Source organism: Sesamum indicum, linkage group LG11, assembly GCF_000512975.1.
Source record: "Sesamum indicum cultivar Zhongzhi No. 13 linkage group LG11, S_indicum_v1.0, whole genome shotgun sequence".
Classification (NCBI taxonomy): domain Eukaryota; kingdom Viridiplantae; phylum Streptophyta; class Magnoliopsida; order Lamiales; family Pedaliaceae; genus Sesamum; species Sesamum indicum.
Window position 1 is genome coordinate 1,072,304 of NC_026155.1, and position 14,439 is coordinate 1,086,742.

General features: G+C 33.6%; 1 protein-coding gene across 1 annotated transcript; it reads right to left on the reverse strand.

The window, feature by feature from the left end:
- LOC105173162 (glycerol-3-phosphate 2-O-acyltransferase 4-like) lies at window positions 3,690-6,963 on the reverse strand. Its single transcript, XM_011094830.2, has 2 exons — window positions 6,266-6,963; window positions 3,690-4,775 (listed from the first exon to the last, which is right to left on the reverse strand). The coding sequence occupies exons 1-2, from the start codon at window positions 6,896-6,898 to the stop codon at window positions 3,900-3,902; spliced, it is 1,509 nt and encodes a 502-aa protein (XP_011093132.1). The 5' UTR covers window positions 6,899-6,963; the 3' UTR covers window positions 3,690-3,899.

Genomic DNA, 14,439 nt, shown 5'->3' on the forward strand with positions numbered 1-14,439 from the left:
GAATGTACAATCTAACTTAAATAAGTCCTCCTGGGAATTTATTAGTTAGAAGTGAGCTTTTCTAATTCTTAATGTTGTTGGTACATTAAATTTTGAGGACGTTCCCAAGGTTGTTTACCGATTATGAATTTAGTTCATGGATGTTCCTTGACTATCGATAAGGTAAGAAAAGGTGGGGTTGTTATGTCATACCAATGATCATAACCAATTTATCTATCATGAATGATTGCCATCTTTGTATTATGATCAACCGTGGAATTGAGCATGATTCTGTCTTTAACTGGAGATTTCTCTCACAATTACTCCCTCTTTATGTATCCTTTTCTTTTTTTAATTTTAGATTTAGACTTTAAACAAATTCCCCCCTTCTTATTCTAATTCTATTCTTGAAGGAATTAATTTAAAACTAATCTCTACGGATTCGATCTTACTCACTACTTTCACAAGTTTTTAGTAGGATAATATCTTTAGTGGATTCAACACTATCAAGTTTTGCTCCATCGGGGATTAGTATCTTTAAATTAATTTTTTTTGGTTAATTTTTCTTGTTACTTGGTTTGGATGCCACGTTCTTCTCATACAGGTGAACTTAAATTTGATCCAAATATCGAGAAGACAACACGTAGACTCCAAAAAGAAATCAAGCAACACAAGAGAGAGGCCTCTGCCTCTTCCAAACCAGATTTGAGTTAGACGTACTCACGTCTAGCGACTCTGAAGATGAAGTCATGGCCTAAAATCCAAAACAGACGATCAAAGAGATGACTTCTCTTGACTTAAATCAATAACCTCTTTGCATTGATTACCCTTCTTCAGATGTTGATTTTGAACTCAAATTTGGCCTTATTAACTTACTTCTCACTTTTCGTAGCCTTGCAGGTGAAGACCCACACAAACACCTCAAAGAATTTTATGTGGTATGTTCCAGTATAAAACCTCAAGGGGGTCATCGAAGAGCAAGTCAAACTACAAGCTTTTCCATTATCTTTGGGTGATAGAGTAAAGGATTGACTCTATCCTCTACCTTTAGGATCCATCATTAGTAGGAACGAGCTCAAAAGGCAATTCTTTGAAAATTGCTTCCCTGCCTCATGAACTATAATTATCTAGAAGGAAATAAGTAGAATACATCAATTTTTCGGAGAAAATTTCCATGAGTATTGGAAAAGATTCAAGCAATTGGTGGAGAGTTGTCCTCATCGCTAAATTCCGGACCACCTCTTAATTCAATATTTCTATAAAAGATTGTCTAAGATGAATAGAAGCTTGGCAGATGCGGCTAGTTGAGGTGCTTTGTATAACAAAATCCCTACCAAAGCACGCAAGCTAATCATAACCATGACATCTAATACTCAACAATTTGGCAGTAGAAATGATAACCCACCGTGAAGAGTAAACGAGGTAATTACTTCCGTTGATGAATGTTTGGATGAAATAACCTCTCTTGTCAAAAAATTTGTAGTGGGGAGCTCTCAACAAACCAAAGCTTGTGGCGTATGAACATCTTCGAGACACTTCACCGATGTTTGCCCCAAGCTCCATGAGGAACCTTTGAACATGCCAACACCGTTGGCGACTTTTCAGGCAGCAATGAAGGAAGCATGATCCTATTTTCAATACATATAATCCTGAATGGAGAGACCACCCAAAATTGAGATATGACAATCAACCTCAAATTTCCAAAAACCTCCATACCAACAACCACCACCCCCCCCCCCCACCCCCCCCCCCCCCCCCTCAATCTAACTCCAACTCAGGTATGTCTCTTGAGGACATGATGAAAACACTTGTTGCTAATACTCAACAATTTCAATAGGATACTCGAGCAAGCATTCAAAATTTGGAGAACCATACTCGAGCTTTGGAGTCTCAACTAAGTCAGTTGGCATCACCCATCAGTTGTTTGGAATCTCAAAGTAAGCTGCCCTCCCAAACTATCATTAATTCTAAGCAAAACATTAGTGTTATTACCTTGTGTAGTGGAAAAAAGAGCTACAATCGGAAAATAGCACTAGGCGTGGGCACGCACAGTAAGGCAAGACAGGGAGGAACTCAAAATTCCTCCAAAACAAGCCGAGAAGCCTGACCTAACCAAAGAAGAGCAGCCCAAGGTGTTTGTGTCCAAACCTCATTTCCTGGAGAGATTTGCCAAGTTCAAAGAAGAGGAAAAGGAGAAGGAGATTCTTGAAACTTCACGCAAACAAGAAGGAGATTCTAGTTCTTAATGTTGTTGGTACATTAAATCTTGAAAATGTTACCAGAGTTGTTTACCAATTAGGGATTTAGTCAATAGACGTTCCTTGACTATCGACAAGGTAAGAAAATGTGAGATTGTTAAGTTGTACCAATGACTATAACTAATTTATCTATCATGAATGATTGTCATCTTTGCATCTATGATCAACCGTGGCATTGAGCATGATCCCGTCTTTAGCTGAAATGTTTTTCTCACATTTACTCTCTCTTTAAGTATCATTTTTTTTTTAATTTTAGATTTAGACTTTAAACAAAGTCCCCCATTTTATTTCTATTCTTGAAGGAATTAATTTAAAACTAATCTCTATGGATTCGGCCCTACTTATTACTTTCACAAGTTTTTTATAAGATAATATTTTTGATGGATTCGATACTCCTCAAATTGTGTGGATGGAAATCAACTTAGATGGGGCAACTTTCATGGATGGGGCAGGGTGGTTGTGGGGTCGTTGCATGGTCGAAATCAGGGAAGTGTATAGCCTGGGCTTCCTGTTGCTTTGTCAAGTGTGTTTTTTCGGCATTAATAGAAGACTTGGCTGCTGGGGAAGTATTGCCGCATGCTCTTCATCTTGCCTAGCGAGCTGTCAGCATTGAAGGGGATTATTCCCCTTTAATTCACAAATTGCAATCCAATATTATCGACTTATTGTTCTTGGTCCCATTGTCCGGGACATTAAGTCATTAACGTCTAGCTTTGTTTTCGTATTTTCTCTAGTCCGTATAACAGATAATCGAGTGGCTCACTCCATAAATGAGCTTTTATGGTGGGTTTCTCAGACCCCCTGCTGCTCATTTGTTGGCCTTGGACTAGGAGAATTTATAAAAAAATTTATTTTTCTTTAAAAAAAGACATACTTCAAAAATTGGTCACCAATCTCTCAAGTATATATAAGTTTATAAGAAAATGAATTTATTTTCTGGTAGTAATGTGCAATTTGGTAAATTTAGTTAGTCTCAGTTTTGGTAGTTTGATCCAAATAGATGATACGCCTACAAAGACAAAGTGCTTGAGATTGACCATATTTGTACTGAACCATGCACCCTGACCTAACTTTTCAATCTCTGGGACACCTCATTAAAATTTTTCCACCAACCATTAAGTTCAGTCACCAACCTTAACGGTGTCATCACTGTCATGAGACCAATGCATTTCATGTAGACACTTTACAAGTCATCGTTAACACATTTTGAGATTCTAGATTTTAGAAACATCACAATCAATCATATATTTAATAAGACTTATATCATATCATGTCCATCATTTTAAATCTTGAGACTTTTTAGGAAAGGAACCTGTTGGAACGATGACCACTTAATATTTTGCAACTATTTGCATGAAATAAAATAGTAACAAATTAGTGCAATACAAAGTAAAGTTAATAGTAACCCTAGCTATGTACCATGAAAAGAAATGGGGAAGAAAGAGCCACATGTATTAACAACAGCCAACTGATTAATTATCAATATAGAAGCAGTTTTACATCAACAGATAATGTTGCTACACGAACAATATTTATACTAGGACAAGAATAATATTTGATACCAAAACACCTTCAGAGATGCCTAACACTTGTGGCCATGAACATTTTTATATTTTTATCTGGTAAAATCAACACCCATTAGCGTTTCACGTGAGTGTGATTTTATTTCTTGGAGTACATTGATTCCACCTTCCCATCATTCCCACCAAGCAGCATGTACTTATCCTTCCTAGTCAACTGAGTGCACTCAAATCCAAGTGTACCTGCCAAGATCCTCTGCACATGATTGGCTACCTCGATAGATGATTTCCCGCCGGCCTTGCACGTCATCTCCTCCGGCAACCTCTCGAGAAATGTGAGCTCGTAAGTCGGCCTAGGGTTCATGAAGTAGAAATAAGCATCCCAGAACTTGACACCTCGCACAGTGGTACCATAGAACATGTTTTGCTTGATGTTGACCGCAACAGGCACAATCCGGTCGCTTAATTCTGCGAACAAAGCACTGAATCTCAGCAGATACGGCTCCCTGCATGTGGTCCCCTCAGGGCACACGACTAGGTCACCCTTTTGGAGCAATGCCTTGATCATAGCAGCATCAGCCTCACGATCACGTGTCAAGGCAACGGCTGGGATTGGAGACAGGAACCTTGAGAGCTTGCTGACACTGTATGTCACACATGAAACTTTGCGGCCTAGTGCAATGGCAATGACGATTGGGTCGAGGGCAGTCCGATGGTTGCAAACATAGAGGTTACCGGGGGAGCCAGGAGAGGGGGGAGGAGGTGGATTGCCCTTGATCACAAGATTGATTCCGAGCATAGGGTACGTGTAACGTACAATGCGTTCTGGGAGGGGAAGGTTGAAGTATACACGAATCAGGGAAAGAAGAAATCCGAATGGTAGCCAAATGTAGGTGATGAGTGCATTGAGGGGAGTAGGGCGCTGGACTAATCGGCCATCATGGAAGATAAGTCGGCTTTTCAGGCGATCAAGTGGCAATGGTTTAGCTGTTTTGCTGGGAGGCACCATATACCCCTCCTGTCGAGCATAGATAAAAAACAGTCAAAACTTCAATATATTACCATGAAGGATGAAGTTAATGGAAGGAAGTCCAATAAATGGATTGTCGTGCATATAGGCTGCTTGATCAAAATGTTCATCCACCACCTCCGCACAGTACAAAATTAAGCATAAGTCTCAGGTAAATGTTAATTTAAATACAAGCGTATTATTTAATTAGAGCAGTCACTTTACGAAGATAAAACTTTTATCTGAAGATTGGAGGTGGTAAAGAATTTGTTGCATCTGAATCACCTACTTCCCGTCCAAAAGAAATTGTATCCTTTTAATTTGACCACATTGAAACCGCCATATTTTAATCCTTACAAGTTACAAGTATTAAAGTCTAGGAATAAAGTTTGTTGTGCGCGCTGTTCCACCGCTTGGTTTCTTGACAGTTAGCAATGGTAAATGCTGTGGCCCCTTTTGTGGGGCATAAGTCATTGCTAGCCGCTCTCACCATATATTACTACTCCTACTGCCTCAACCGTCACATTAATTGCATGGCTCATAATTCATGGCTGACAGGTGCTTAAGAACATGATGAAAATTAATGCTCGTTGAAAACTCAAAAGATGTAAGAAAAAGCAATTGAATTGGAAAGATAGAAAGTTTAGCTTTTGCGGACTCTCGTCTAGTAACCCTTAGAAATGACCCAAATCAAGAAATATTATAAGCTACAGCAAAAGCGTTCACGTAACCATTGATTGAGTGACCCAATTACTGATATATATATATATATAATATTATATAATCTTGTTCTCCTAATCTTACAAAATCAATGTTAGAATGAGGATTGTCAATCAGAAGATTTAGCTTATTGTGTGCAGGTACACTTTTTGACCCCGGAAAAAAATGTATATGCACGTAAAGATGTTGTAGATCAGGTCGTTTACCTACAATTCAAATTCTATGACTTACAACAGGACTACACATGAAATTTTAAGGGATTTTAGCCTTAGCCATATGAAAATTGCTGATCAAATTTTTGGGGCTTGATTGCTATCTGAAGATTTAATTTACACGTTTTTTCAGAAATGAAAGGAAATTCCACTTTCAAAACAAACAAAGATGGTATTTACATATTTCCGACGCTCAATAAAAAATTTAATGTACAGTAAAATATTCATGTAAACATCACGAAATTAAGAACAGGAATCCGAGTATCATCAGTCAAGACCAAATACATAACTAAATAATCACCAAATGTTAGTTAATCCTGCTGACCTAAATTTACTTGATCAAAATTCCCAACTACATATATAATGCAAGAAAAAGGACATTTTTCTCTGGTTTTTCTTTTATTGGTTTCAGTATCATTCAAACACAGAAAAATATGAACTTAACGAATACTTCTCAGGAGATGTATTAAAAAACACGTATTCCAGGTAGAGATCAATGTTTCGTCTATCATATATATGTGCTTTCTCAAGTGTAGCTAAACAAAAGAACACAAAAATGACTCTAACCTTGCAAATGGACATGAAATCATGATCAGATGCCCGGTCTCCAATCCCGATATCCGGCTTCTCCTCCCCAAACTCCTTCAACACCCCCAACTTCTTCCATTTTCCCACCAAAACCCCCGGCTTCTTCACATACCCTGTCGCCTTCCTCGTCTTCGGATCCACCTCAATCTCTGTTCCAATCACCTTATCTCCACCTAAAAACTCCTTCACAAAAGGCTCCACCATTATCGTCGGATTAGCCGTAATGATCACTTTCCTCTTACACTTGTCAAAAACCTCGTAACTCTCAGCTCTCACATCTCTCGCGTAAAATCGCGGCAGCACAGCGCGAGACACCAGCTCAATGTCCCGCACCTTGATTCCTGAAAAGGAAATATAAATCAGCATCTGAATAGCAAGGGCCTCTGAGACGAAGACATACGCGATGGCGATGATAGGAAACGAGAGGAGGAGGATTAGGCCGCGCAGGAGACTGCCGGCTTCGATTGCTACGAGCATGAAGTAAGGGAAGGAGGAGCGGGAGATCAGCAGAGTTCCGTCGAGGTCCGCTGCTATCGCCTGGCGGTTCTCACCGGAGGCATCACACTTCTCGATTGAAGGAAAACGAACGGCGGCGGTGGCGGTTTTCGCCATTATCTCTGTGTGTGAATGAATATGTGTATGCTCTCGCCTGTGTGTTTAGGTGTGCTTTCATGGGGAGGGAAGCAATGGTTTTAAATGAGGACAGTGGGTTGAGGTGTTGGAGGATAGTTTGGCGAAATGACGAATATGCCCCTCCTCCGGTTGTGGTGGTTTAAAATTAAATGGCTTGTAATTAATTAGTTTGCTTCTTTAGATAGTAAATTAAATTTTCTATACAGTAGTTTAATAGCCCTCGTACGTCTTCGAGTATTAATGTATATAAAAAGGTATATTTTTACCGTTATAAGGATAGTTTAATTTGGAAAAAATTGTATGACCTGTAATAAGTCAGTAATAAATCAATCAATGCTAAATATCAATTTACATTCTTTTTTTTTTTTGTTAATATCAGCAAATTCAGTGAATTTAGAGTAACGAAAGGACTTATTTGTTAGACGAAAGCAAATTTCAGAGTGCTAGATGTAGTTTCTCATATCACAGGGGGTCTAAGTGTAATTATATCTAACCTCAGAGGAGGAAAGCGTAACTATCTCTAAATATAATTATTCGGCTTTTTTCCTATGCAAAATGAGAGTTTTGTGCTTGTAAGGAAAAAAATTATAATAATGTTAACTTCATTTCATATATAAATATAAAAATAAATATTTAGATTACCATATTTTATCCAAACCCTAATAAAAGAAAGCCAGATATAAATAGAGAATTTTCGAAAAGAGCGTAAATATAATTTTGGAATTTTGTTTGGGGGACAGTGCAATATCGTATTTCCAAAGGGACCTAAATGTAACTAACTCTAGTTCTTAATATATATATATATGTATTATTAAATAATTTAGTGAATGGTCCTCTTATTATGTACATATTATGTATGGGGAGATGAGTAGGTGAACCAATGGTTTCTCTCTTTACTATGTGTGATAAAGTTGGAATGTTTGGTGGCCTGAATTAATTGTACATGTGCAAAATTTAACTACATTTAATGTATATATGTCTTTTTTCCTTTGTTTCTTCTCCTTAATTTTTTTTATAGGATAATTACATTTGCATTTCATGATTTATAGTTTATTTATATAAATAATTCTTATTTTTTAAATATTATATATACATTTATAAAAAATATCAAAAATTATTTACACAAATTATTTCTATTTTTTTTTTTTTACAAATACATCACTGACAAAATCCCAGAAATATTACACTGACTACCCCTATTTTTTGTTGCCACTGTAAGTTTATGTAATCATACAAAAAAGAGAAAAGTATTATTTTAATCCGTTAAGTATGCCTAATTTTAATTTTAGTCGGATAACTATGTCTATTTTTGTTTAGATCCAGTAACTTATAAAATTGCTTACTTTTAGTCCTCTGTCAAATTTTCGGATAATTTTACCTTTATGCAACTTTTGAAAGGCAGATTAATTTATGTAAATAGATCAAAAATTATAATTATAAATGTAATTATTCCTATTTTTTTATTAATCAACATTGTGAATTTATTGCCTTAGGCATCTAATTAATTTTAGGCAAGGCTGTCAAATTAATTATAATATTAATTATTAAAGTCCTAACCAATCAGAATTGATTAATCACAATAAATTAAAGATTTATTTTAAAGAGACGTGGTCGAATTTATTATCGTATTAAATACTAATCATAACTAATTATTCTTAAGAACTATAATGTATACACAAGTATTTAATACCACTATCAATATTATCATTATTGTTGTTAATTGTTATAAAGAATAACTATATAATATTTCTCTCAGATTTGGTGTAATTATATATATATAGATTTTCTATAATATGAGAAATTATATTTGATAGTTTCGATGTGTGTTTCTGTCTAACAAATAGATCCTTCAATTAGTCAGACTTTATGGAATTTGCTGATATTAGCAAAAAAGTGAAATGAAAATTTATATGTACTCTCAATTGACTTGTTATGAGTTTATTGTAGGTCAAACGAAAAATATATTATATATTTTATTTTAAATATATATATATATGTAATATTAAATTTAAAAAATTCAGCATAATTTGAAATAAAAAATTCAATCTGCACGAACAAAGTGGATTAGGATTGAGTGTGGCAGCCAATCAAATAGGTTGAGTGTGGCATGAAAAAGAAAACAATGAATTTGACCAATTGTGAATATTTTTACCAAAAGAGATTTATTACTTTAAAATATATTTAGGGGCAATTGGTATTTCTTCTGCCGGTAAACAATTGATATTTGCACGTATCCCACATCAATTGTAATTAAGGAGTTTGTGCGGCTTATAAGTTTCAAAACTACATTATTGTATGTGGAAATGACATTATGTGTTTGTCACAAGCCCGTCGTCTAGAATATTATTGGTATTTAAATTCATCTCACATCAGTTGTCCATGAGAAGCTTGTATAGCTCCAAATCCATCGTCTCAAAAAACTAATGATACTTACACGTATCCCTCCAAACTCTACCCCTCCGCAATTCAATTAAGGAATTTTATTTATACAAATCACTCTTATTTTTTACATAATTACAAAAACCACCACTACAGCAAAAAAAAATAAGAATAATTTGTGTAATGTTGACATTTTTTCAAAGGTGCATGTGTAATTTTTTAGAAAATAGAGATACTCTGTGTAAATAATATTAATATTTTTTTTTATCGATATATATATATTATTTTTTAAAAAATATGAATAATTTATATAAATAAACTACGCATACAGATAGAGATGTAATTATCCCTTGAAGTAATGAATGAGGGTTGTCTCCTTATCCTACACACAGTGCAGTTGCGTAGCCATTGTTTCCCCAACCAGTGTCTGAGTTGGGCATTAATTGAAATATAGCCCATCAAACTCTGTACACCACTATTAGTACACCTACTTTCCACCAATTTCAGCCACTAGGATTCCCATCTGCTGTTGACTTTTTACAAATCACAAATTCGGAGTATCTCTGGACACCGCTTGAGAGAATATTGTTATCTTGAGTAAATTACGATGAGCTCTTATAAAATTTGTTATAATTATAAATATTTTTTATTATTTAAAAAATTATAAATATATTTTTTTAAATTAATAGTCGTTTAACAAATACTCTCATACAATGAGTTGTTACGAGGGAGTATTTATTAAACAACTATTAATTTTACAAAAATATTTATAATTTTTCAAATAACATGCGGATATTTGTAATTATAATAAATTTTAAAGGGACTTCGTTGTGATTTATCCTTTTGTATTTGAGGTGAATGGGTTGTCTTGTTAAATAAATAGTGAATATTTTTTTTAAAAAAAAATGCTTTTTTAGCTATTTACATAGAAGCCAGAGTGTTCGTGGTAGGGTATATGTATTTAAGGAATGTTTGGGATTATTTTTGTTTTCTATTTTATATGATTTGAGAAAATGAATCTAAATTTTGGGGAGTTTGATAAATGTACACGAGAATGCGTATGACATTTAATATTGTTTATAGGTATGGTTGAAAAATGTTGAAATGAAATGAATTTGCGATTGGTATTATTGTTTGGAAAGAGACAAAATATATATGATTCTGGTCGAATATGTTGATCTCTTTTGGGGTTATGTATTTCAATCTCTGTCGGTCTATCTAGATGTAAAGTGTGGTCTTTGAAAAGTTGGGAGGTTCCAATTAAAACCCTTTGATACTTAAGTCATACCATAATTGTAGTGGACTGAGAATATTTATAGAGTTAAATATGGCAACTTGTCTGGTCCACATTGTGTCATCTCAAAGCATGAGTTGTTAGCAAATCTATAATCCAAATTTTGAAGAATTCGTTTTAGGATCCAAGTCATTTACCCTTTGGTTTCGATAAGTAAGAGAAAATTGTCGAAGTGAAAAGGACATCAAGGACCCAAGAAACCCCAAACCCTAAAGACCCAACCCAAGAAGAGGTCCAAGCAAGAGGCTAAGGATTCAATAGAGACTTGCACTAAGTGATGCATTCATATGCTGAGTATCGAGTTTCATCGATTACAGACGCATAACATCTATACACTTTAGTGGGTGCTTGACAAGTGGTATGTCAAGTTCACTTAATTGACTCGTAAGAATTGTCATATGGAAACCCCATGGCGTGATCGGTATGACTAGATCTCCTCAAGTGCGATAGTATAGAAGTTAGTTCTCTAACTTGAGGAGCTACAATAATCTTGTTTGTGGGGGCGATTGTATTTTGGTCCTAGCTAATGTAACTGTATTATTACGTGATCGCCAAAAGCCCTACACTATGTGGTCGAACATATATAGATGTTGGTGCATTCCAAGAATGAATCCATCACCCAATCTGAGGCCACAACTGTTAATCAAATAGGAAAAATAGTTTCCCACATTGATTAACGAGAAACATAGTTAAAAGTAGATACATAGTTACCAGAGTCAAGTATGGAAACTGATTGAGAACCCCTACCCTAAACTTTGATTGGGAGATAACTTGATGGAAGGACTATATCCATACAATATGCGTAGTTAAAGATTTACACCAATTTCACATATTCTCTAGTACCATGGACGGTTGCTAAACGACCACCCATGGTAATGTGTGCTCTTGAATTAATGAGTTAATCAAGAGCGATAAATTGAATATAATTTAATTAATCTAGAGCAAGTTAGTCATCAAATTAAATATATATGTGATACAAATCCAAGTCTAACTAAAAGTGGACCTATAAGGGTCACAAAAAACATTAATGATATTGTAACACCCCACAACATTACACCACTAATTATTATACATTTCTTTATTAAAATCCCTCTTATACGACATTTTTAGCTATCAATATAATATATAAACGTCTCCTGAGATGATAGGCATATTCAGAAGATAATATTTACTCTCCCCAAATGTCCTCGTTTATAAAATAATGCAAAAACCAGTTGTATAACGTTTTAAATGCAAATCGATCTAGAGACTGACATATTTAATATTCTCATAACAAAAGTCTTGCCTTCAGTTATCACTATTGACCGACCTATTCACAAGAATGACACTTTTAAAACCCCAATGACTAGTCATTATGATCTATCTCCTAAAAAGTACATAGCAAGGCTTGAGCTGCATACTTAGTAGTATACTCAAGCAATCTATATATACATATATACAACGCAAGTCAAACATAATACAATTATATCAACCAACCAATATTTGTCAAATAACACCAGCCGATTTAAGAAATCACAAATGCTCATAATCACATATTAATTTTCAACATAATAGTCACATTTTAGTTTATTTCCTTAGGGCCATACTTAACCAAACTGGAGTGCATCACTCAATGGCTTTCTCGGCCATCGTCCTCATCTCAATCACAATATTTCTTTCTTTTTTTTCCTGGTATCGCACAACACACTTGTATGATATACCATCACCACTGATACCACACAGTTCGTATGATATTCCCATCATCAATCATATCACACAACACACAACTCATATGATATGTCACATCATCTACACTAATCAATTACAACAATCAGTTCGTCATTAATTATATCATCATAACCTATTGCAGTATGCCCCCTCCTAGGTAAGCCATCTTTATTTCAAGTCACACATCACATCATCAACTTTAGCATTCAATTTTATTTAATAATTATTTTCTCGTCTATAACTTTTCTGTTCGATTTCATTCGCCCATCCATTATACGGTCAGATTATCATTCTTCTTACATCTGTACATTACAATCAAATATAAACACAAAATAACAATTTCACGGATATCAAGGTAACCCAACAAATAGTCCACGATCAAATATATATAATCAACCAATATACAATATCCACATATATAAAAATAAAACCAAGTTCACGATCATATACATAAGCAACCATATATATAATATTACACACACACACACATATATATATATATATATAAACTAATTAGCTATACTTACCTTAAATCTCAAAGTGCTTTAGTTAACACAAGAAACTGCTCAACCCTCAATTTTATCGTCTTGTCCTATAATAAAGTATTATACATATAATCAATATATTGAGAATATCATAAACTTTAAATAAAATATTATATAATGTTCGTATATTTTCCACCAATCTTTTAACATTTCATTTATATTGAAGTTCAATTCTCTATTCCATTTTCTTTTAAATAACTATACTTTCTAAACCTCTCAAGTATATATTTAATTTATCAACTAACTCATAAGAATTCATTTAATCAAACCCCTTAAATATTTATAAATATCATTTTAATAACATCCCTAAACAAAAACCTCATTTTTCCTCTTTAATAACATCAATATTTCTTAAATATAATTTTTGAAATTTTTTATGAATTTTCTATCAATTCCTTGCTATTATATAATTTAATTAAACACCAATACATAGAATCACATATTTGGTTAATAGGCTCAATGAAATTCCATAAATTAACTATATCAATAATTAAATCTAACAAATTTAATAATTTAATTAATCAATTATATTATTTTTACCATCAAATGTGATATTTAATTTGACACTAATTTAAATAGTCAAACTCGTAAAATATTTCAGTTAAATAGTAAATTAATCAATATTAACAATATTTAATAAATAAACTAATTAAATAATATAATTATATAAATTAATAACAATTAAAATATAAATCTCATACCTCTGTTTTTCCGTCGAATGTGTGTATTTGTGTTTGTGTGTGTGTTGTGTTTTAAAATGTGGCGGGGGGAGGGGGGTGAGGCGGTGGGTGGCCCATGTGCTGCCCACCCCTCTTTTTTATTGTATTTTTTTAAATTATTATGAGCTTTAATTTATTCTTTTTAGGTTTTAATATATTTCATTTTCAACCTATAATTTATTTTAAATTTCTTAATAATTATTAATTAGTCTAATTTATTTTAAATTTTTTAATTATCAATTAATATCTCAATGTTATATAAAATTCTATGGACGTTATAGATATTGTGGGAAATTAATTGGAAAATTAATTTTGGATAGGAATTAATTATTGGATTAATTTTGAAAGAAAGAGATGATTAACTTAAAGGAGTTTAAATTAATCATTTGAATAATTGGATTATTCAAATGAGGTACAATGTGATAGAAAACTCAAAATGTTAATTAATAAGATTAATTAAATATTTGGATTTTGGGATGGATTAATTGAATCCATTAATCTTAGGTCTAATATTTAAATAAAAATTTGATGTGGACTTGAAATTAATCGATGGGTCAATTATTCTAATTCAAAGTCAAACTGTGTTTAATTCAAATTGTGGTCAAATCTCAATGGAAAATAAGAACTTACCATGCATTAAAGACCCTTGATTAGGGATTTGCACGCTCATGAATGTAGATTACCTACCCTTGACTTGAAGCAATTCACTCTCTCTCTATATAGGAGTAGTTGGACATTTGCAAGTCGGTTAGAAAAATATGTGTGTATCTATATTTCTCTCCTTCACTCTCTTATCTCTCTTCTTTGTTAAAAGAGTTGTATCTTTCCTTCCTTTTTTAAGAGCTTGAAATTCATTCAAAGCTTTTTGAAGAAACT

Coding starts and splice junctions, on each gene's coding strand:
- LOC105173162 (XM_011094830.2), bottom strand. CDS start 6,898: ATGGCGAAAACCGCCACCGCCGCCGTTCGTTTTCCTTCAATCGAGAAG. Junction 4,776..6,265: donor ATTTCATGTCCATTTGCAAG/GTTAGAGTCATT, acceptor TATGCTCGACAG/GAGGGGTATATGGTGCCTCC.